A 23,556-nucleotide genomic window follows, 5' to 3' on the forward strand; every position below is an offset into this window, starting at 1 on the left:
CGTGCGTGCCCTGCGACATCCAATCAGCATCGACGCTCAGTGCAGAGCGTGCACGTCATCTGGTAAACAAGTTCTGGAGTGACGTGAACGTTAACAGGTAGTAACGCAGATTTGTTTTTTTTTCCATTCCACACTAATAATTATTTTATTATGTAAAAAACTTATTAACTAATTAAATAAACGGATAATTTAAGAATTCGTGGATGTACAGTTGACGTCAGAAGTTTACTCGTCACAGACGTGAATGTCATGATATTTGGGCGGCTTTTGATGACTTATTTGAATTATTCTTTTTCCAGGGTGAAAGAATTAAATTAAGAACTGAGCGCACAAGTTTGAAATTATTTTGGATTTTTTGTAATCCAGGGACATAGGCGAGTTTGGCACCCCAAAATTTCATCAGAGCACCCCTAAAAATAACAATGTCAGTAGTAGTAATAATCGCGCATTTTAGTATTATTTTCTGGAATTATCTTCAAATGTTTTATTTTCCCAACTTGTCAACTGACGCCAGTACAGGATAGAATGAAATCGGGTTTTATGTCTAGTGTTGTTGATATCATGATGTTACAGTGTGCTCACACAGAGGCTTTGCTGGTTTGACTTTAATAGACTGAATAAGACTTTGGTTGCTGCAGCAGCAAGAAGATGAAGAGGTAATTTCATGACACAAATCAGTGATGCAGATTTAAAACGCACTTTAACTGACATATAGCAAAAGTTCAAACTGAGGGAACATTGTTGTGACTTATAAAATGTCTGCTTTTTTATTTGTCCTATAAATAGCGTTAAAAACCTTATCTAATCTATCTTAAATCACTAGAGATTATTAGTTAATTTTAACCGTCTGAGCCAGTAGTCTGCTGGTATGTCACAAGTTGCGAGCCAAGGAGCTGATTTTTTATTTTAGTTCTTAAAAATTGTCTATTCCTGTTCTTATTGAATTGGGCTTCAGTGTTTGTTTAGAGTACAGCTCCAGATCCAGGTGACAGCAAGTCAAAAGGATGTTGACTGTCAATAACCATCTGCAACCTGCATTCAGTTTGAATGGTGCTGTAAATAGATATGAATCTGTTAATGCTTTTTATTCCCAGTAATATTTAACTTTGTGCCGGCACCAAGACTGAGAGAAGAAGATAAAGAGGGCTGGATGGTGACAGCAAAGAGAGAGAGCAAAAAGAAACAATAAAGAGTGGACATGTAGTCAAATTCACCAGAAATTATGAAGCTGGAGCTTCTGTTTTCTCACATACATTGATGATTTCTCATAAATAAGCAGTGTTTTGTACTGTTGTTGAGTCATATCATATTGATCCCATATTGATATGAACGGTCCCATTTTACAGGATTCATACCACTCTAAACTTGTCTTGAACAGGATGGCTGCCACTACATTGATGTGAGGGACTACAAATCTATTCTCCACTCGTGAAATTGGAGTACATGATGCTCTGTGCTGTGACTGCATATTAAATAGAGGGTTTGTATTGTATGAATACAAAAACCTTAATATAAAACAACTGTATTACCAGTTTGGTTCGTGTACAGGTCTATGGAGTGACAAGGTGATGTTCCAGTGTCTGTACTGGATAAGTGCTTGGTGATTCGGTGGACTGCCGCTATGTGGTTAAGAGACTGAAATAATGTTGTGCCTGTTTCTCATCTTATCTGCTTTGCCATATTTCTTTCACTTATTTAATTACTGAGTCTTTGCCTCAGGTTTGATACCTAAAGGTTCCACCCTAAAACGGCTGGATTAGACTGGAATCTCTGATTATTTATGCTGATTAGATTTGTAAACAGCATATTCCATTAATATTAATTACATTGCACTGCATATATGAGACGATTGGGAGCTGAATCTAATCGTCCCTGTCCACGCACGATCGAAAGTAGACATACAGGCTCAAATACATGCGCTCCCACACGTATATGATGTCTTTTAGCAACCTGCACCTGGACCAGACACTTTTAGTATGTCCATGTGGTCAGCTTCTTTCTTGGTGATTTAAAACTTGCTTCACTGTAAACAGTGATTCTGGTTTTCCCGCAGGTTCCAGTTCATGGCAGGCTTGAACATCAGTGGTCCCTGCATTGTTGCTGAACATCCAGATGGGTTTCCTCCCATCTGAGCATCATGGTTTGAGTCTTGTACCACTGTTGCATAACTTGTACTTATGTTACAGAGCACAACTGATGATCTTTCTTTTTTTCACATCCAGTCCGCTGTCATTAAAAATAAACACTACTTTAGTAAATGAAAAAAACATGTTGAGTTAACTCCTTAAGAAGTCAGACAACTGTAAAACTGATGATTAGCTTGACTTCTAGCTGGCACAGAATTGGGAGTTAAGTCAAAACTGTCATGTTGCAGTTTTTCTGTAATAGAGTCCTGTTACAAATGCAGCATGCAGTCTAAACATGGAAACCTTCTGTTCTGCAGTTATCAGCTTTGAAAAGCCATTCTCAGGGCTTTATTCAACCATTTAAATGGCCTGTTCTGGCTCAAGGGCCACATGTGTGATGCTAGACTGTGAAATAAGAGGAGTTTGCCAACCTTAAGACTAATAAAGGCACAACAACAGATAGGAATGATCAAATTGTCAGTTTTATTTCACAAGTCATCAAATGTTTTAAGAAATGAATCGATTTCTGTGTGTTTCAGATATTGTTAGATATTTGGCAGCCATAACAGAAAGCGTTCTAACTGAAAGATGTGGTTCATGTATCTCAACAATGTAATGCTCCAGTAAACAATGACAACTCTGCTCCACTAAAAGCTTGACCAACATTGATCTTTTGTCAGTAGAAGGGATGAAGTGACACAACTCAATATTAGGTAATTTATTTATTTTTATTCGTGAAGAATAAAGAGGTCACATCATGTTTACGTACTTTCACTGAGGCGTGAGTGGTGATGATGCATCGCAACAAAAACTTGTATTTCTAGTCAATGGCCTTAATCAGAGTAGAATGAACAGCTCCAGTATGTATATAAAAGGCACAGCAGGGTAGTTTAATATAAACTAAAGAAAGTGACCCAACTCTCAATCAGAGAAAATACATTTTGAGTTATACACACATTTATGCTTTTTGCACTTCAAAATATGTTAATAATAGAACACATGACCCAATATGGGTTGACAAATCTTTCAGATAAGAAAGCAATGTGTAAAAGTGCATCAGAAAGGGTGAAATTAAAACAAAAAAGTAGGTAGAAAATTCACAACTCCTGTCAACAGGAATTTAAGTTAAGTATGATCATTCCTAACCAAGCCAGGTCAGTTTTTATGGTAGTTATCATATCATGCATCAATGAGAGAAAGTATGTTATCATAGAAAACAATATTGTGTTTCTAAAAAACAAAGAAACTATCAGTGCAACAGAACTTTGTGCAAAATAAAAAATCTGACACAGATTTCTCAATTAACACTGAAAATCTTATTAATGTTTAACCAACATGGTCACATTGTTAACAACTTCTGTCAGTTGGTGTCTACCACGGCCTCCAGAGGGAGCTGTTGACTCGAGTCTTATCTTTGGTGTTGGTGGTCTGGACTGTGTAGCTCAGACGAGAGATATCAGCCTCTCTCAGGTTGTCAGAGGAGTTTTGCAGTTTGTTGATGTGGTTCATCAGTCTTCCATGAGACAGAGTGTTCACCTCATCTTTGGACAGAACATGTGCCACCTCTTGGACACATCTGGAGTAGCCCTTACCAACAGCTGCTGAGTCCACAGCTTACGCTGCTGCTGCAGTCGTCTCAGGAAGCAAACAGTCATCTCCGGGATGTCTGCTTTCTCTAGTTTGGAGTCTGGCTGCTGTTTCAAGAACTCAGGACCCAGGAGAGACTTGAGCTGCTCGATGCACGTGTTAATTCGCTCTCTGCGTAACTTCTACACCAGAGGCTTTGTGAGCTGCAAAAAGAGGAAAAAACACCATAAATAAACTTTATCCGGAGTGTAACTTAAGCATTATATGAGACAATTTGTAAAAATATGTTTAGGTATTGCTGGGCAATTTACCTTGTGACTCAGAGTTGAATGCTTCTGAGAATTGCTCATTGCTGCAGTGATTGTAGGTGCCATGCCTGGATATCTGTGCTGTAGAAATCTCATCTCTCTCTCTCTCATCTTCATCTCTACTATTTATAATCTCACATCTCCATATGAATATGTGGGTTCTGGCCTGGCTGAAGTTTCTCACCATTTCGACCAATCAGGGAGCTCAGCAAGACAATAAGGATGAAGCAACATGCTGAATGCTGTTTTATTGCTGGAGGAACAATAGCTAGGTCTCAGGGGAACAGGTGGAGGACTGGGGGTGGGGGTAATGGGTGGGGCACATATGAATCTGGGAAAGTCGTGACCCTGTAGAGAGGAGATCTTCCCCCTGATGCTTGGATCAATGACTTTGACTGAGCACACGCTGATCATCCCATCACACATGTGAGAGCACGCCATATGCACCTTTCACATTAAAAATCCCATATCTGAAAATTTGTGTCATATTTGCGTGATCATTTCAATTGTTAGTTGTTGATGCTAAAATAAAATAGCAGGATTGAAAGGTAGATTTTTGTGTTAAGATTAAGCAATAATCTGAGACATAGCATAAGGTCATATGCTACAGCTTGATTATTACCTTTTTTGTTTTTATAGAGTGCATTAGTTAAACCAAACTTACATAATGTAAGTTTAGTTTAACTTTCTCAGTCAGGAAATAAGATATCACCTGAAATATTAGCTATTAGAATCCCTTTTTGTATTTATTACCTACCATCTTTTGTCAAATTATGTTTTGTGGCATTGATTTTAAAAAAGTGTTTGTCTGTAAAAATGTACTTTGAGAAACAAGCCTTTATATCCCGTTTAAAAAGGATCACATTGCCATGGTAGTTTGGCATCCATCAGTGGAAAAAGTAAAGAGGTTTAGATTGAAATAATGACCCACTACACAGAGTGGAAATGAAGCTGGCAAAAGTTACAGAATTGGCACCAAAGAGAGACCAGCAGAGAAAGAAATACAAGGAAAAAGAGAATAAGTAGTGAAGAAAATCTTCCTCTGAAGTGTGCCAATTCCCCTTTGGAGAATAGTCAGGTGCTGGTGAGGTTGAAGATGCTAATCACACTGAACTGTGACTCGCTCTCACACAGTTTTCCCACACTCTGTTCATTGACTGAGCTCTCACTCAACAATGGGCATGTGCCTTGTTAAATGCTAATTCATCTACACACCAGCAGCTCCTGGCTCTCCCATGAGGGCAGAGTTTGTTGTGTAGACACTGCCAGTAATTAAGCTAGGAGAGTGAGTATAAACACAAATATTTTGATTAGGGATGTAACTTAACTGTTAGTCAACAAAGTATATTTGGATGTGTATTTTATAATTAAATTTTATGTATGTGCATTTACTTTCTACACAATACCTGCACAGAGATATAAGGACATTGTAAGTATTTATTAAGGAAAATATGTAATAAATATGACATTCTCCTTTGTTTTATTTTATATTTTTACTTTAAAAAATCTCCTTTATTTTATTCTAATTTATTTTTCAGGTTAATTAGGCTCTTTTTTTTAAACTTTATTAAACTTTTTTGATTTGTCATATTGTGTTTTATTGAGCTATTTAATGTATTGGCTGCTATTTTTGGACTAGATAAAGTATGCCTTGTCTTATTATTTTTAAAAAATTGTACATTATTATAGCTGTTACTATATTACTTACGTTTTCTTTTGTCATGAAAATGTATCCAGGTAATGCACATTGTTACAATGGTGTAGCTGTCAGGAGTTTAAAATTGGTCGTTGGTAAAAATGTAGAATGACAAAAAAAAAAAAAAGTAATTTAAAAACAGTGTGATGATTTGGCACGTTTCTTTAATTTAAATTGTATTTAAAAATAAAATTTATTACAAAAAATATTTTACATTTTATTTAAACAAAACCACAAATCATAACAAAAGTTTTCAAATAATTTATTTAATATAATATACAAAAAATATAATTAGTAGGAACTCTAAATGAACATTTTCTCATCTTGAGTGAGTAAATTATGTAAAAATTTTAAATTCAGTGGTAAAGAATTCCTCCCCCTTCACAGACATCTTTGTCTGCCCTGCCTCTATTGTCCCTCAGGGGCTCTGTGAGTGGGTTTTCTCTGGTTTCCCACACTCTCCCCATTTACTGCTTTCAAGAACAAAAGAAGTGTGTCTGGTTGCACATCACATTAATTATGGAGTCAGTTTACGAGTTTTGCCTCATTGCCTGTGAATGGAAATTCCAGCCATCAAGACTCGTCATTACCAGGCTTTTGTAAAACTGCTGTAAGGAATGCAGACATGTTTTGGATTAATGAACATTCAAAGGCTCTTTTTCTCCTTCTTCAGATTCAGATTGTCTCTCTGCATTCCAGGCTTTTTTTCTTAATTTCTTTTTCCTTAATTTTTTTTTTTTTTTTTGATGATGATGATGATAATGATTTTGATAGGATAAAGGGAGTTCACTCCTGAATTGATCGTGTGCTGGTTGTGGTCTGATGAGTTTAGGTCAAACTTTATTAAAAATCTCATTAATCCAGCTGTTGATAGGGAGATGTGTTGATGAAAGTTTCTGTTGTATCTGCGATAGTACTATAAAATTTTGTGCGATAACAGCGTCAACAAAAATATCTCTTGTCAAGCAAGAGTATTACTTTGATGCATTCTAGTCAAGTTAAAATGACACCTAATTGTGACACGTTTGTTGTAAATAAGGCAGAAATATGTGATTGTCTAAACCTAACATATTTTCATGACTGCTTCAGATGTGTTTTCTGTTGTTATGATGAGCGTGTGCTCAGTCAAAGTCATTGATCTCGGCATCAGGCAGCAGATCAGCTTTCTCTACAGGGTCACCACTTTCCCAGATCCACACAGAGCTGTGTGAGTCTCTCTCCATCAACCTCCCCCCAGCCCGCCAGCTGTTCCCCTGAGATCTAACCATTATCCTTAAGGCAATAACACCATTCAGTGTCTTGCATCCTTTATTGTCTTGCTGAGCTCTCTGATTGGCTCAGACTGTGAGAAACTCCAGTCAGACCAAGACCCACACATTCATATGGAGATGTGGGAGTATAAATAGGAGGGATGAAGCCAGCAGAGATCAGATTCTCGCTACAGAGACCTCTACAGCACAGAGATCCAGCCATGGCACCTACTGTCACTGCGGCAATGACCGGTTCTCAGGAGCATCCAACTCTGACCCACAAGGTAAATTTAGAAATTTCAATATCACATACAGCCAACAGATTTTTTTTGTGCTAAAAACTGTGCCACTGAACAAGTTTAGTAATATTATTGTTCTTCTTTCTGCAGCTCAGAAAGCCTCTGGTGGAGAAGTTACGCAGAGAGCGAATTAACAGCAGCATTGAGCAGCTCAAGTCTCTCCTGGGACCAGAGTTCCTGAAACAGCAGCCAGACTCCAAACTGGAGAAGGCAGACATCCTGGAGATGACTGTTTGCTTCCTGAGACGACTGCAGCAGCAGCGTCAAGCTGTGAACTCTGCAACAGTCGATCAGGGCTACTCCAGGTGTGTCCAAGAAATGGTCCATTTCCTGTCCAAAGATGAGGTGAAGACTCAGTCCCAGAGAAGACTGCTGAACCATGTCAACAACCTGCATGCTTCTTCTAATAAGAACCTGAGAGAGGCCAACTTATCTAGCTCCACAGTCCAGACGAGCATCATCAAAGATAAAAGTCCAGTCAGCACTGCTCTATGGAGACCTTGGTAGAAGCCTTGGAAGGACTTGTGTAAAAGTGTGCTTGGAAGTAAAAACTATCTTCGTCGAAGTACCTGTAATTGTACTTGTTTCTGGGGTTACCTTATTTTGAAGGGTTATTGCCTGTGCAGCATTTTCCTTTAATCTATATAATTGCCTTTTGTAAAGGTCAGATTCTGTGTTTCTGCAATATTTGCAGACAACGGGTTCGCTGTTATTTTGTGTTTCAAAAGTAGTCGCATTCCGATTCATTGTGAAGTAGACGTTATTATTCCCAGTTTGAATTCCTATATATTGTTGGTTACACTAACAGTGACGTATGTATGCATGTTGAACATGTTTAAAATTTTATGTGATAGCCACATACTTTACTGATTGAAATGTCCTTTCTGGTCTTTAAATGTGTTAATCGTCTGCATTTTTAGCAGATAACCTTCGAGACAAATGTGCTGCTTATTGACTCTGTGAGTGACAGCGCACATACCTTCAGTGAAGGCGTTGTTATTTGTAAAACATCTCAAAATGAATGTATCTCTTCAAGCCAAGTGATGCGCAATAAAACAATCAGAAAAAACAACACATTTTGCTTGACTTATTTTGATTATTTAATCATGGAAATTATATAACACTGAAAATCTGCTCTGCATATTTAACAACGTATTTTAGATAGGCAACTTTATCTGAAACAACAGGGTAACTTTACCTGCTGTTTACTGAGACAAATGTTTTAATATAAACATCTTTTGGAATAACTGCTAATTTCTCACTTGACTATGACTGTTTTTGTTAGGTTGACATAAAAATGTGACGGACCGTAGAACAGACAGACAGATGCTGGTTAAACTCTTCTCTTTTGAGCTAATAGCTTACACCATATTTCATCATTCTAAAATGTGGTGTTACATAAAACAGCATGACATATAGCTACTGCATATGCTGATGGGATTAGCAGCACTTTTTCACAAGCAAATTTAGTGTTTGAATGATGGCTTAACAGCAGTGTTAAAGTCCTGTCCTGTCCTCCTGTTAAAGTATGATACTGTAGATCAGATGCTCCTAGTGCTCTGATAACTAAGGGTCTATTTAGGGAGTCAGTGTGTTACTGAGAGTTGCACAAGAAAACTGCACACAACTTGTTGTGCTGGCTTATGTTTTTTTTTTATGATAACCACAATATTTGTCTGTGGTAAGAAGGTAAGGTCTGCTATAATGACCAGGACAGAGGAGCTGAAATGGAAGAAATGAATGAAAATCTCTCTTTGTCTCATTCGAAGCTGCTATATCATAGCATGAAATAAAGTGGATAAAGGAAATGCATAGCACTGCATTCTTTTCTTGATGTGCCTGTCAGTCACACACAGATGGTTGTCAAGGGCTGCCACTGGCACCCTTGCTCTATGTCATCAAATTCAATGATTATCGTAGTCTACGATTAGCATCTTTTCACACTGATCAAGCCTTTCTCATGAAACGTGGTGTTTAAAATTTCCACTCAGGGAAGTGTGAAAATATAATACATTTAATAAATTTATAATAAAGTCTCTTGAATCAGCACAAAATATTTAAATAGTTTGATTCTCCCAAATTAATTCAAATAAAGTCACACGACAAGATTTTGATCTTCAGATATTTATTTTCTTGAAATATGCAAAAAACATAAAAACAAAATCCACTTTGGATGAATAAAAACGAAACCGATGAATAAACAAAATATGCATACACAGCATAAACAAAGATGAATCCCCTTTCAAAAGAAAGGTTTGTATTAAGGGATTTTATCAAATATACCTTGAAACAAGGCAGCGAGATACATATGCAAAAATATAATCACACAGTGTTAGTCTACTCAGTATTTTCGCAGTAACTGTGCTGTTGGTATAAAATGCAAAAATTATACCGCTATAATTCTGGTGAAAAAAAATAGTAATTACACAAACAACAACTAATTGTTGCATAGTTTCGAGGCTGGATTTTTCTTCTGTGGCCTTCACATAAAAAATCTGACAACCACAAGAAACATAAATCCCACAAATAGCAGCAAAACACATCTTCTGCACAGTCAACAACCACTTTTGACCCTGAATTCAGTTATCTTTCACAGGCTCCTGTTAAAGCTAGACTGAAATCATATCGTATGAGCTAAAATAAATGTTTCCTTTAAAAAAAAGAAATACTCAGTAAAATGGTTGAAATGTGCTGTAGGTGCCCTTGAGAGTCTCCTTGTCGTAATGCAAATAATGCATTTTTTAACAGTCAGTAGATTTTTAACACAGAGATCCATCTTGCACCACTGCCATTAAAAATGCAGTGGTTTGAATCCAGTTTCGATGACTTTTTGTAGTTCGTGTTTTGTTCCTAAAAGCACAGCGGAGCCACGTCGTCCTCTGCATCGGGAAACAGGCGTAAAATGTCCCTTGAATATTTGGAGTAGCCGTTGTGTGTCAGTAGGGCTTTCCTTAATGTGAGCAATGACTTTGTTTTCTCCAGTAAGTCTGCGAGAGGGAGACCATTCTGCAGATGTTCTGCAATCAGAGCCTTCAGCTTCTCCACTCCGGTGCTGCATTTCTTCTCCAGCATGTGAAGTTTACACCTGAAAGAAAAGTCACAACTATGTTAACATATTTGTCCTTTTGGTGAAAAGTACATTTCTAGTGGACAGCTCGTACTAGGAATATAGAAACAGAACTTCAGCTCACCTAAACAGTTGCTCCTTCATGGTGTCCTGAAGAGTGAGATCTGCGTAGAGAGCCATGACGAGGTCTGTTTCTTCTTGTGGGAAGTTCTGGTGTTCCTTGCAAAGGTTCAGACGACGTCTCTGTTTACTTCTGTGTGCGTGCTCCTTATTTATGCTGCTCATCTTGCGCTTTCACTGCTTTCTGGCCAATCAGGGGCCTCAGAGCTCAGGACAATGGAGCGAATTTAATGGCTGTCATAGAGAACAGGTGGGATGCTTTATCTGTATGCCATACATAAGTGAGGTCAGTGGGAAAATGCTCTTCCTGAAGTGGACACGGGAAAATTTTGTTTCCTTCTGTGAAGCTTAGACTATGGACATGGACCATGATGGGACATAGGACAGACACTTTAACAACGTTAATCTAAGACTGTAAAATGTGCTGCATGGATGATAAAACTTATTACTAACATATTATTAACATCTCAACTGCAGCAGCAAATACTCACTACAACATTTTTGAAATATGAGTTTTTATTCTCAAATAGCACCACTGTTTCTGTCTTTAATTATTTCTAATGATAAAAAAGACAACTCAAATGAATAATATTAAATAACCTTCAAAATGAACTAAAAGTGTTATTAATATTTTTAATGTTTAATATTTTCTCAGTCTTTTTTTCTCATAACAACAGCAGTTATAGCAAAACCAGATGGTTGTGAAGTGGGCCTCTGTGCTTTCCCTGCCTGAGAACGGTCCTGAGGCTTTGTTAGAGCAGACACACTTCTATTGTGTGTGCTGCTGAGCAGGCTGCATACAGAAGTGTGGGAAGCCGTGTGTCGCTGTGGCTCCCAGCAGCAGAGAAAGAGGAGGGCGTGTGACTGGGGCACGTTCGGCCTTGTGCATGGAGCTGTGGGGGGCTCAGAGGCAGGGAAATGAGAAACCTGAGCCCCTACACAGACAGCAGATAGACACAAACAGATGGAGAGGAGATAAGCAGAGAATGTAAACCCACTTGAGCCTGGTTATATGTCAGTTTGCATTTTGTTTTGGGTGCCCACTGTATTTAAAAGCACAACATAAAGATATCAGTCAGTACAGAAACAGAAAACAGAAATTTCTCAAAGGGTTTATAGTGAAAATGTTCTTTTGACAGACTACAATAGTATTATTGTAAGACTGAAAGTGGCCACTGATTTTTAACTAGTTGGTGTGTCCACGTGTATCAGGATACTCACCGCCTACTTTACTAGGTATACCTTCTCAGGGTAACTATCTATCTATTTACATGTTATTTCAACAAAGTGGAAAAGATTTTACTCAATACTGACGTGATAGAACAATACACTTGCTATTTATCAAAAAAAAAGAAAAGAAAAAGTACCAAAAAGTAGACATGCAGTACCCCAGTACCTGAAAGACAGAAGGAGCCCAGTTGATATAACTATCGAATGGGTCCCTCTACATTTCATGGCATTTATATATTGGTTGTGTGAAGGTAAAGTTAGACAAATTATAAAAGTTTAACTTTTATAATTTGTCTAATAGGACTCTGGAGGGCCACACCAATAAGCTGAACTCAGCTCTGCTCAATATTAATTTAATCTCTTTATAAACATTGGTGGGAGCCTCCAAAACAGTCCCAGTTTCTCATGTGGCCACTTGGGAAAATTAATTCTACTGATCCATGGAGACTCCTGCCTGACCTCGTCTGTCAACCTGTCCATCACCACTGCAAACAAGAAGCGTTTCAGAGCTGATCCCTGATGTAATCCACCCCCATCTTGAACCCTTTTCTCTCACCGGCTGCACACCACATCTCTGTCTTCCTGTCCTCATAAATGTATTTCACCAGCCTCACATATATATGCTACAACTGACTTCCTTATTAGTACCATGGTTCCTCTCTTGGCACCCTATCGTATGCTATCTCTAGCTCCACAAAGACACAGTGCAACCCCAGCTCTCACGAAGCAAGCATTACATCTATGGTGCTCTTTCTCCACATGAATGAATCCACATGAATCATCTCTGCTGCTCTCCTTTGCTTTTAATCTTTGTTTTAACCTTTTTTTCCCTTTGTCCTTGAAAATCTGTATCAGTACACTTCTTCTCCATTCGCCAGGCATCCAGGCACCAACCGGCTTTTCAATCTTCATACTTTTCATAGCTGCCTTCATTTCATCCTTTTCTCTGAACTTTCTTCTTCACTAACTATTCTCTATCTCTCTGCCTTTCTCTTTCTCTCATTTACTTCATTCATCAGCTCCTCAAAGTGCTCCATCCATTTTGTCAAAACACGCTCTTCACTTGTTCTTCCCATTTCCATTTCTGTCCCTAATCGCCCTAACCTTTGAATACTTTCCTGTACTTACTCTTTCCACAAAAACTCTGGACAATGTTCTTCAACTTCCACTGTTTAATTTTTGCCTATATCATCACTTATTTTTCTTGAAGTGAGCACTGTTATAAGTAACACCACTTCCAAAGCCATCCTACAGAATACCATCAGATGCTACATTCTCCTCTGCCACTACTGTAGCTTTAAGTCTCCTATCTCAAATTGCCCCTTCTGCAAATTGTGTAGTTCACTTGTGTGCACCTCTCAGATCCCTTATGTGTTAATCTGTGTTTCTCAGAGGAGCTGAGAGTAGGGGAAACCAATTAGTACAACTACTAAGTTATGCAGAAGAGCATCTTTGAAAGTGCATATAAACCTTGAAAAATATGGGCTACAGCAGCAGAAGACCACACTGAGGACCACTCCTGTCAGCTAAGTCTACAGTTCACATGGACTGGAACTGAACAACAAACGTTTAGCTTTTTTGAAAAAACAAAACAGTGTAAACCAGCTTTTTATCTTAACTTTTCTTTGCTATAAGCATAAAACCTTGCATAGATAATACTCCATAGGAATGATGGTGTTTCTTGATGTAGAATTTTGAGTTGTCATGTTAGTTGTATCTCATTTAAATAAAAAAAATATAAACTACAAATAAGTAAAAGAGACCTCAAAATGAATTCAAAAGGTTCCAAAAGCTGTAACCTATCAGAAACTGCTTCTTCTCTTTGAAAGGTTGACCCTAAAGTGTCTTGAAAGCAGTGAGTTAGATTATATGTGCAGAGTGAAACTCTACTCAAAATGATCAAATGCCCTTAACCCCCCCCCCCCCCCCAAAGATATCAGGAGACATCGTTTCCATCTGGCAGTGTTTGTTTATTCAATGAGACAAAGTGAGGCGCATGAAGTATAAATGCTCTAACAGCAGGTGATGATACATCACAATAACAACTTGTACTACAAGAAACACTGTACTCAAAGCGAGTAAAGGAACAGCTGTCTTTATGAAAGACAAAAAGACAAATTACTAAACAAAATAAAAAGTGACCTTAAAACAGATCAAAGGCTCTTATCACAATGTAATAATAACATCTACATAAAAAATGTTCATTTACAAACAGATAATAGTCACTGGAAAACTGTGACAGAGTAATATTAACCCAAAAAATGATTTAAACATTTACATATGACCACACTTTGGATGAAGAACAGCTTAACCTTCTTATCAAATGATCAATATTATTTAAAAGATAATGTTACTATAACATTATAGAGAACCTATGCTTATAGCATGATGAAGAATAATAATAATGCAACATGCATGACAAGATTCTTTCTTAACATGAAAAACAATATCGGTGTCATTTACCAGGAAGCTACATATTAAGCAGACAAAGTAAAGACTTCTGTAACTACAGACGAAAAAGTACAAAGAATTTCAAGGAATTCAGTCCAGTAATCTTTGACTAATATGGTCTTTTTAACTATTGTATTAGCTACTACTTTATGTGAGTCTCTACCATGGCCTCCACAGGGCGCTGTTGTCTTTCATGATGCTTGTCTGGACTGTGGAAGTCAGAGGAAAGAGGTCATCCTCTCTTAGCTTCTCATCAGAAGCAGTCTGCAGCTTGCTGAAGCTGTTCAGCAGGTTTCTCTGCTGCTGGTTCTGCTGCTGTAGCTGTGTCAGGAAGCAAACGGTCACCTCCAGGATGTCTGCCTTCTCCAGTTTGGAATCTGGCTGCTGTTTGAGGAACTCTGGACCCAGACTTGAGCTGCTCAATGCAGGTGTTGATTCGTTCTCTGCGTAACTTCTCCACCAAAGGCTTTCTGAGCTGCAGAAAGAAGAACAAAATCATTAATATCATCATTTGGGAAGATGAAGTTAGCCTTAACAAAACACAAGCTCTCATGATTACTGACATGCTGTGAATCTTATGTAAATTCTATCAATGTTCGACTTACCTTGTGAGTCAGTGTCAGATGCTCCTGAGTATTGGTCATTGCTGCAGTGACTTTAGGTGCCATGCTTGGATTTCTGTGCTGTAGAAGTCTCTGTAGATAGTTCTGATCTCTGCTGGCTTCATCCCTCCTATTTATACTACACCATCTCCATATGAATGTGTGGGTCTTACTCTGATTGAGGTTTCCCACAGTCTAAACCAATCACAGGGCTCTGTGAAACAATAAGGCATGTGGAGCCAGCAACATGCTCCTGTATGCCCGGGGGATAATAGGTTTCAGGGAAACAGCTGGAGGACTGGAGGGAGAGGGAGAGATACTTACAGAGTTCTATGTGAATCTGGGAAAGTGGTGACCTCCCAGGGAAGAGATCTGTGGCCTGATGCTGGGATCAATAACTTTGACTAAGCGCACGCTTATCATCATATTGCACCTATGGGGGAATTATATATCTATATATATATATCTATATATCTATATCTATCTATCTATCTATCTATCTATCTATCTATCTATCTATATATATATATATATATATATATATATATATATATATACACATACATATACATTTTATTTATATATACATATATCTACATTTTATAGTTTTGTAGGATTTTGATTGCTTTGTGTTTTACTGAGCCCAGATGTAAAATATATCTGATGAAATTGGTGTAATTTAAATTGAAAATTTAATCAAATATTTAATTTATTGCAACCTAATCTTTGCCTATTGATTTTATTAAAATTACTGCTGAACCATTCTGCTGTCCTTTTGACACATGCTGTAAAGTCAGTGTGAGTAGCAAGTTGATTTCAGTATCCCACACTGACTCTCTGTGCTGTGTTCAATGAGCCACAAAGAACTTCAGTGACAGATGCTGCCTGTGTGTTGTCAAAGAAAGACAGCATTACATCACCAACCATCTGGAGGGAAAAGATCCCATTGGATGGCTCTGACAGATAATTAAACTTAAAATTACACTGTAAAATCCACCAAGAGTAAGATCAAAATGTTTTCTATCATTGTCATACACTTTGAACTTAAATTTACAATCACGACTGATGATTACTGGCCATCAAATTGACTGTAGTTTCAGCTGTGAGGGTGAGAAGCTTTCCGGGTTGGAGCAATTTCCCAAAGTGTGCCAAATCCCTCTGGAGAATTATCAAGCTGCTAGTGGAGTGATAGTCATTTACAGTCAACTTTCGCTTCCTCCTTTAGCAGAAAATGGACATGTGCACATCTGCAAGTGGATTCTTTTTTTCGTCCAATGAGTGGTAAATCTCTTATAATATCCAAATATTCTTGAATGGTCCATTCTGTTAAAAATTACATACACTTTAAAGAAGTTTTGTCTTCAAATTTTGTTTTACATCACATCATTGTTCCTACTTTACATATGAAATGTTTTTACAACTTATTATAAAAATTGTAGTGTAGTGTAAAACAATGATATGGTGATCCTACTTTGAGTAAAAGAGTAATAGCCAATATAAAGGTTAAAAAAATCAGTTTCTGAAGTCATGCTCCCATTTATCCTCTGTCCCTTCAGGGCAAAGGTGATGATCTATTGTTGCTCTGGGGGTCTGTGAGTCAGCTTCTTCTGGTTTCCCACACTCTGTCCTTTGACTGCTTTCCATGGAAGAACAATAGAAGTGTGCCTTATTGAGTGTCACATCCGAGTGTCACGTTAATCCAGACTCCAACAACTTTAAACTTCTTATTCACCTAAAGGTGAATAAGTAGATATGCACAACATGTCTTTGAATTTTATTTGGTCTGATGACATGACTTACTATAATTAAACAGAGTGAAATTATATTAATAACAATCCTCATAACCACATAAAAGTGCTTTGTTTTGCACTAAACATGTATGTTTGGCTACAACAGCAACAACACTTTTTACAGGCATTTGCAGCCAACTTAACAGTAAAGAAACAGAAAAACATTTGTCTTTGATCTTTGTAAAGATGTTAGTGATGACATAAAATAATGAGTAGACATTGTTTTCAGCAGGCAGTCCGTTTATTCAACAATGATAAAAGCTCCAACAGGAAGTGATGATACATCACAACAGCAACTTGTGGATTTCTACAAGAAAACCTGTAATCAGAAAGTTTACAGCAGTTACAGTACTCAGTGTCTTTGACAAATTTGTTTGAAATAACACAAAATATTAATTAAAAACTCACTAAACAAAAACTGACCTTAGAACAAATCATGGTATTCTTAATAATCACTAAAATTGACTCTTGTGTAGGTAAATATTACTTTGTCTCTTTAAATTTGATTGTGAGACAAAAATGCTTTACAATTAAAAAATAAACATATTAATCATAAAACTCAAAATGAACTCAAAATATCCACAAAAAGAGCATTTAAGATATGAAACAGGTCAATATTGATCAAGATGTGCAAATATCACAATCACATTTTTAACCCATGATAAGGATCAAGAAAACTGTGACAGTAAGAAAACCTTTTAGAAAAAAACCTTGTAAACATTTGGATCCTATAACAGATCAGCTTTGAATCATTATTACATTGTTGTTAAGTCACTTATTACAATCTGTCTTTAAAGAAGACACTTAAATCACAAATATCAATAACAAAAGGTAACAAATGTTACTATAACACATACAGTAAGAATAAAGAATAATTGCTGATGCAATCAGATTTCATTCATGTTACATACATGACAAGATGTTTTCTTCCTTAACACGGAAGGTACTGTTGCTGTCATTTCCTCAGGAAATGTCGTCTTGCACACACACAAGAACACACAAAGTAAAGCCTTCTCAACATACAGAAGAAGAAGTTCATTGAATTTCAAAGAATTCAGTCCCATCATGTTTGATCAATGTGGCCTTTTTAGCTCATCTATTAACTCCAGTCTGTAGGTGTCTACCACACCCCCAGAGGGCGCTGTTGACTGGACACTTGTCTGGACTGTGGAGTTCAGAAGAGGGAACTCAACCTCTTGAGAGTTCTTCTCAGAGGAAAACTGCATCTTCTTGAAGTCAGTCAGTAGGTTTCTCTGCTGCTAGCTGCATCAGGAAGCAAACTGTCATTTCCAGGATGCTTGCCTTCTCATATTGCTGTTTGAGGAGCTCTGGACCTCAGACTTGAGACTTGAACTCAATGCAGCTATTGATTCGCTCTCTGCGTAATCATCTGATGTTTTCTGAGCTGCTGAAAGAAGAAGAAGAAGGTCATTAATAAACTTGTTAAAATTTTAAAAATGCAAGTGCCTATAATCAATATCAAAACTGTTTCAAATAAAATCTTCAGTTTACCTTGTGCGCCAGAGTCAGATGCTCCTGTCATTGCTGCAGTGATTCTAGGTGCCATTCCTGGTTTTATGTCCTGCAGAGATCTCTGTGGAGATCTGTGTTCTGATCTCTGCTGGCTTCATCGCTCTTATTTATACTTCACCATCTCCATATGAATGTGTGGGTTTAAGTCTGGCTGAGATTTCCCACAGTGTGAACCAATCAGCGTTCTCTCTGACACAATAAGGCATGTGGAGCCAGCATGTTACTCCTGTGTGCCAGGGTGATAATAAGTCCCAGAAGAACAGCTGGAGACCTGGAGGGAGATGGAGAGGTACTTACAGAGTTCTATGTGAATCAGGGAAAATGGTGACCTCATAGTGAGCAGATCTGCAGCCTGATGCTCGGATCAATAACTTTGACTAAGCACACACTCGTGATCCCATTGCATGAGTGGAGAATGACAAAGTTTAATGTATGAGTTGGTGGCACTTTTTAATATGTCCCACGACTAAGGGTGTACTTCCCCTGTAATTAAGTGAAATTTTAGCATATTTTATGTCAAATTACAAAGTAATTATATTTACCTGCAAATAGGTAGGGGACGTACACTAGAATAACGGGGTAACAAGCCAGGTTTTTACAGGAAATAAGGAATTAATTATACTTTAAGTAAATTTAAGTAGTCTGTATGTAATTTGAAATATGTAGAAGTAATTTTAGGTAGTGCATAAGTAATTTTGTTTTAGAGGAAAGAAGAAATAATTACAATTCAAGCCAATTTAAATAGTGCCTAAATTCTGTGTGTTTTGCAGGCAAGGTAACTCAGATTATGCTGTAAAATTTGTAGTACAGAATTAGTCATTTTAAGTATGAAATGTCTTTCTCTAATCTTTTGGGAAAACAAACAATATTTCCTCTTCTTACCCTGTAAGTACAGAAAAACGGCACACTCCTTTCCCATAAACTCCTTTTAAAGGTCATGCTTGAACAGTGATTGAGAAAGAAAAAATAATTAGACTTGGCTCCATCATTATAAGTTCACATAGGCTTCCAAGTGCAAGTATAAGGGAGAACCGTCCTTATCACATTTATATTGGTAAAATAAAACGATAGTTGAATAATAGAACATCTGTCGTGCACATTTATGCAATGAATATTAAAGGAAGATGTAAAGAAGGCAAAAGTGCTTAGACCTGGGCTGGTTTATAAAGTGTTACTAAACATGTTTTTGCACCACTAGTAAGCTGAGTGTTGTTCCCATTGTTTTAGTTTAAATTACTCAGTGCAATAAACTTACTGGTGTCCTTTGTGTCTTTTCACACATGCCATATATCCAGTGTGAGTAGCAAGCTGATCTAAGTTTCCCACACTGACTCTCTGTGTTGTGTTCAATGAACCACAAAGGGACTTCTGTGACAGATGCTGCCTGTGTGTTGTTGAAGAAAGACAGCATTACATCACCAGCCATCTGGAGGGAAAAGATCCCATTGGGTGGCTGGAGCTTGAAATTTTTAAAATTAGTTTGAAAACTCTATAAGGAGCAACGTAAAAATGTTTTGCAGGTCCTACTTTCAGTTTTCCGCCACTACATTTTCTACTTTAAGGCATAAATATGACTGATAATTACCAGCCATCAAATGGATGGGAGGGTAGGAGGTTTCCTGTGAGCAAGCAGTTTCCTCAAGTGTGCCATTTCCCTCTGGAGAAATAGCAAACTGCTGGTGGAAAGATAATCATTTATAATCAACTAGATATTCTGAATTTTTCCCACACTTCTTCCTTTAACAGAAAATTGGCATGTGCCCATTTCCATATTAGTTTGAGGATTTTTTTTTCTTTGGGCCAAAGTGTGACAAACCTCTTAAAATATGTATCTGACCCAGGACAGTATCCCTTCTGTTAAACAGCTGTATACGTGCTCTTTATACAGGAAAATATAGTATGACAAGTCTCTGTGTTCGCTCTCTACATCTGGTTCCAAACATTTAAGTGAACACTTTATTACACAGCAGACATACAGACATTCAGCTAACAACTAAAATCTAAAAATGTAACAAACAGACTTTATTATTTGATCGTCTTTGATGGAAGTCGTTATCAATAAAACTATTTTTGAATTCAACCAGGAAAATATGAGAGATTGTAAAGGAGGAGAGCCTTGCGTTATGCATGTGACATTTACCATCTGATATCTGTCATATAACTCAAAGGTTTGTTTTCAGTGCTGAATCTAGCAATAATGTGTTTCTGCATAATTTCAAAAGGCCTCCAAGGGATAATGGGTAATTTTTCAGAGCAAGTCTGGTTGTCATTAACCTTAACTTTATTCTGTTTATTTGCACAACCAGTAGAAGAGAGCAGATTTAATATCAAACTATTCACAATTCACACGAGGTAATTATTCTGAGAAGTTTCAGAACAGACCGCTTTTTAGTTTTTACGTTTATGTTGACTAAAGCTTTTTGTTTTACCACAAGCTCTTCCTTGCTGTGCTGCAGAAGTAAGCTTTGCAACATTTGACTGTATACAGAGTTGTAAGAATGTCACTAATGAATTCAGTCGTATAGCTAGCTGGCTAACAAGCTAGGACTGTGTTTCTAACGCCTTGGAGTTTGTATTTTTTTTCCAAAGTATGCTTGTACAGGGTTTCTTAAGTAAGTCACCAATACTACAAGAATACTCTCAGTAATCTTTGGCCTGGCAGTTTTTATACTGAGGTATTTCTGTTTTAAATAACCTCTTTGCACCTGAGTCCTGTGTGGTAGGTTTCTATCTACTCCTGAAGGCTTGAGTTGAAATGAGCTTTTCATTCTGTGAATTAGACTATACACAGCTAGAGCTAAATCCTTAATTTTCAGTGTGTCACTGTGAAAAAATCCATTGAAAAACATTATCATTGACTAGACAAGTTGCTACAGCCCCAGAAAAACTGATCTCAAAGAACTTCATCAGGACTCACAAACCGGCAGCTAACACATTCGGGGTAGTGAGGTTTATGGTGGCACTTTGTAGTGAATCATGTGAAACAGTATTGATCACCGTCAGACCATGTTTTCAACTCTGGTCCACCTAAAGAAAAGTTCTCCAGGACATATGCTTGAAATGGTCGTTTTGTTTAACAAGATTAAATTATAATGTTTTAAAAGTACTGTCGATGCTGCTTTTTTAAATAGAGGAAGAGCCAAAAACCACAATTTTCAAGAAATAAGTTTCACTTTGAGCCACGCTCCCATTTATAATCTGACCGTTCTGGATCTATTGTTTCACTGGGGCTCTGTGAGTGATTTTATTTTGGTTTCCCACAGTTCCCCAGTTGGTATTCGGTTCAATTTGACCAACACCTAAACTAAACTAGATAACACTCTTCATCACAAATGTTAGCGCTTTATTTTCCTGTGAACATGTCTTTTTGATAAACAATTATAATGAGTGCTGGACTTTCTAGGTATTTGTAAAAAGTGGAGACTTAAAATGAAGGAAAATGAAGAATGCATATCTTTCAGCAGATAGGTCAGTTATGCCATAAAATAATATTAGAGCACAGTGTTTTCATCTTACGGTGTTTGTTTATTTAGCATGAACGAAAGCTCAAACAGGAGGTGATGATCCATCACAACAACAACTTGTTTTCTACAAGAGACACTGTACTCAGAAAGAGTAGAGGGAAAGCTGTCTTTATGAAAGACAATGGATTTGCAGTATTTAGGAAGCCATGACAATTTTTTCCCCAAACAAAGGAAAAATTAACAAAAATTGACCTTAAAACAGGTCAGGTAAAACCATTAAAATAAACGGCATTGTCTCTTCAAATCTGAGAGTGACTTAAATGTAATGTTTTCTACAAAACAATTATTGTGATCTTAAAACAGATCCCTTTTCATTAATCACTTACACTGAAGTAAACTTTATTTAAAAAAAGGTTTTATCCACAAAGGATAAAAATAAAAACTCTCACTGATGATAAAAAGCTATAAATAACCCAATTACACAATTCAACCCACAATGAGTTGTAGTGAGTCCAGTTCAGGTAAAGTTCATTATTACTTTCTGGTCAGAAAGAGGACATTTCAATTTTAGATTTAAAAAAATCAATAATGGTAAAAAGTATTACTATAACATAATCAGTATGAGAAGTACACCTCAGGTATAATAATGATTGCAGGTTCAATCAGATTTCATTCATGCAATATGCATCTTATGATGTTTTTCTTTCCTAACATGTAGGATACCGTTAATGTCATTTCCTTAGGAAATGTCATTTTGCACACACACAAGAACACACAAAGTAAAACCTTCTGTACATACAGAAGAAAAAGTCCACAGAATTATAAACAATTCAGTCCAGTCATGTCTGACCAATATGGTCTGTTTAGCTTGTCTGGTATGGACTCCAGTGTGAGTGTTCTACCACGGCCTCCAGAGGTCGCTGTTGTCTTTTGTCTCCAGAGAGCATTGGGTGATGCTGGTCTGAACTGTGGAGCTCAGAATAGAGAAGTCAGCTTCTTTCAGCTTCTCATCAGAGGCAGTCTGCAGCTTGTTGGAGTGCGTTAGCAGGTTTCTCTGATGCTGTAGCTCTTTCAGGAAGCAAACGGTCATCTCCAGGATGTCTGCCTTCTCCAGTTTGGAGTCTGGCTGCTGTTTGAGGAACTCTGGACCCAGGAGAGACTTGAGCTGCTCAATGCAGGTGTTGATTCGCTCTCTGCGTAACTTCTCCACCAGAGGCTTTCTGAGCTGCAGAAAAAAGGACAAAACTTGTTCAGGAGATTTTGTTTTGTTTTTGTTAGCAACAAAATATATTTTCTACAATTTGACAATTTAAATTAACTAAATCTTCAGTTTACCTTGTGATTCAGAGTCAGATCCTGAGAACTGGTCATTTCTGCAGTGGTTGTCGGTGTCATGGCTGGATCGCTGTGCTGTGGAGGTCTCTGTAGAGAGAATCTGATCCCTTCTGGCTTCATCCCTCCTATTTATACTCCATCATCTCCATATGAATGTGTGAGTCTTGGTCATGTTGAGGTTTCCCACAGTCTGAGCCAAACAGAGAGCTCCATGAGACAATAAGGCATGTGAGGCAACAACGTTCTGTCATTACCGCCGGGGGTATAATAGTTAGCTCCCAGGGGAGCAGGTGGAGGAGCTAAAGAGAGTGCAAGAGAGCGCTTTGTGAATCTGTGAAAGGGATGACCCTGTAGCTAGCAGATCTGATATCTCAGCACACCCTTAACATCCTATCAAAAAATGTAAGTTTACTTGATCTAATTAATGAATTATAGGACTAACTGATGGGTAGATTACATTAGTTCTTTGCTTATTTCTGCCAAAAAAACTGAAGAGTGAATTGTGTATTGAATGTATTATCACATTTAATTTGTAATTTATCAAGATCTTTCATTTGATACTTTATTTAAACTTTTATCAAACTTTTTTTTCATTAAAAATACCTAATTTTTCCTGTAATAACATGGTTGAGTGCAATAGCCGTGATTTTCTCACTGAAATTACTCAACATGATTATCATGCTGCTGACCACATGCAG

The 23,556-nt window shown here is 37.4% G+C and overlaps 3 protein-coding genes, 1 long non-coding RNA gene and 2 pseudogenes across 5 annotated transcripts; 2 read left to right on the forward strand and 4 right to left on the reverse strand.

Annotated features, from left to right (window-relative positions):
- Positions 1 to 47: 47 nt before the first annotated feature.
- Positions 48 to 2,191, forward strand: LOC102079590 (uncharacterized). 2 transcript variants are annotated; one of them, XR_269253.4, is made up of 4 exons: positions 48 to 97; positions 613 to 656; positions 1,379 to 1,480; positions 2,054 to 2,191. It is a non-coding gene; the product is annotated as an uncharacterized LOC102079590 (long non-coding RNA). The 2 variants fall into 2 exon arrangements; XR_003220089.1 differs by lacking the exon at positions 613 to 656 and having other exon boundaries at positions 58 to 97.
- Positions 2,192 to 3,460: 1,269 nt separating this feature from the next.
- Positions 3,461 to 4,275, reverse strand: LOC100709884 (transcription factor HES-5-like; annotated as a pseudogene).
- A 2,876-nt stretch (positions 4,276 to 7,151) lies between these two features.
- LOC100709612 (transcription factor HES-5) lies at positions 7,152 to 8,359 on the forward strand. Its single transcript, XM_003447673.4, has 2 exons — positions 7,152 to 7,251; positions 7,357 to 8,359. Exons 1-2 carry the CDS (start codon positions 7,189 to 7,191, stop codon positions 7,771 to 7,773), a joined length of 480 nt encoding a protein of 159 aa, XP_003447721.3. The 5' UTR covers positions 7,152 to 7,188; the 3' UTR covers positions 7,774 to 8,359.
- A 1,028-nt stretch (positions 8,360 to 9,387) lies between these two features.
- On the reverse strand, positions 9,388 to 10,576 carry LOC100709344 (uncharacterized). Its single transcript, XM_074527744.1, has 2 exons — positions 10,458 to 10,576; positions 9,388 to 10,351 (listed from the first exon to the last, which is right to left on the reverse strand). Exons 1-2 carry the CDS (start codon positions 10,511 to 10,513, stop codon positions 10,117 to 10,119), a joined length of 291 nt encoding a protein of 96 aa, XP_074383845.1. The 5' UTR covers positions 10,514 to 10,576; the 3' UTR covers positions 9,388 to 10,116.
- A 3,063-nt stretch (positions 10,577 to 13,639) lies between these two features.
- Positions 13,640 to 14,826, reverse strand: LOC100709073 (transcription factor HES-5-like; annotated as a pseudogene).
- Positions 14,827 to 21,563: 6,737 nt separating this feature from the next.
- On the reverse strand, positions 21,564 to 22,959 carry LOC109202241 (transcription factor HES-5). The gene is made up of 2 exons (XM_019359109.2): positions 22,859 to 22,959; positions 21,564 to 22,748 (listed from the first exon to the last, which is right to left on the reverse strand). Exons 1-2 carry the CDS (start codon positions 22,916 to 22,918, stop codon positions 22,422 to 22,424), a joined length of 387 nt encoding a protein of 128 aa, XP_019214654.1. The 5' UTR covers positions 22,919 to 22,959; the 3' UTR covers positions 21,564 to 22,421.
- Positions 22,960 to 23,556: the final 597 nt, after the last annotated feature.

This window comes from Oreochromis niloticus, linkage group LG5, assembly GCF_001858045.2.
Source record: "Oreochromis niloticus isolate F11D_XX linkage group LG5, O_niloticus_UMD_NMBU, whole genome shotgun sequence".
Taxonomy (NCBI): domain Eukaryota; kingdom Metazoa; phylum Chordata; class Actinopteri; order Cichliformes; family Cichlidae; genus Oreochromis; species Oreochromis niloticus.

Coding starts and splice junctions, on each gene's coding strand:
- LOC100709612 (XM_003447673.4), top strand. CDS start 7,189: ATGGCACCTACTGTCACTGCGGCAATGACCGGTTCTCAGGAGCATCCA. Junction 7,252..7,356: donor ATCCAACTCTGACCCACAAG/GTAAATTTAGAA, acceptor TTCTTTCTGCAG/CTCAGAAAGCCTCTGGTGGA.
- LOC109202241 (XM_019359109.2), bottom strand. CDS start 22,918: ATGACACCGACAACCACTGCAGAAATGACCAGTTCTCAGGATCTGACT. Junction 22,749..22,858: donor ATCTGACTCTGAATCACAAG/GTAAACTGAAGA, acceptor TTTTTTCTGCAG/CTCAGAAAGCCTCTGGTGGA.
- LOC100709344 (XM_074527744.1), bottom strand. CDS start 10,513: ATGGCTCTCTACGCAGATCTCACTCTTCAGGACACCATGAAGGAGCAA. Junction 10,352..10,457: donor ATGAAGGAGCAACTGTTTAG/GTGAGCTGAAGT, acceptor CTTTTCTTTCAG/GTGTAAACTTCACATGCTGG.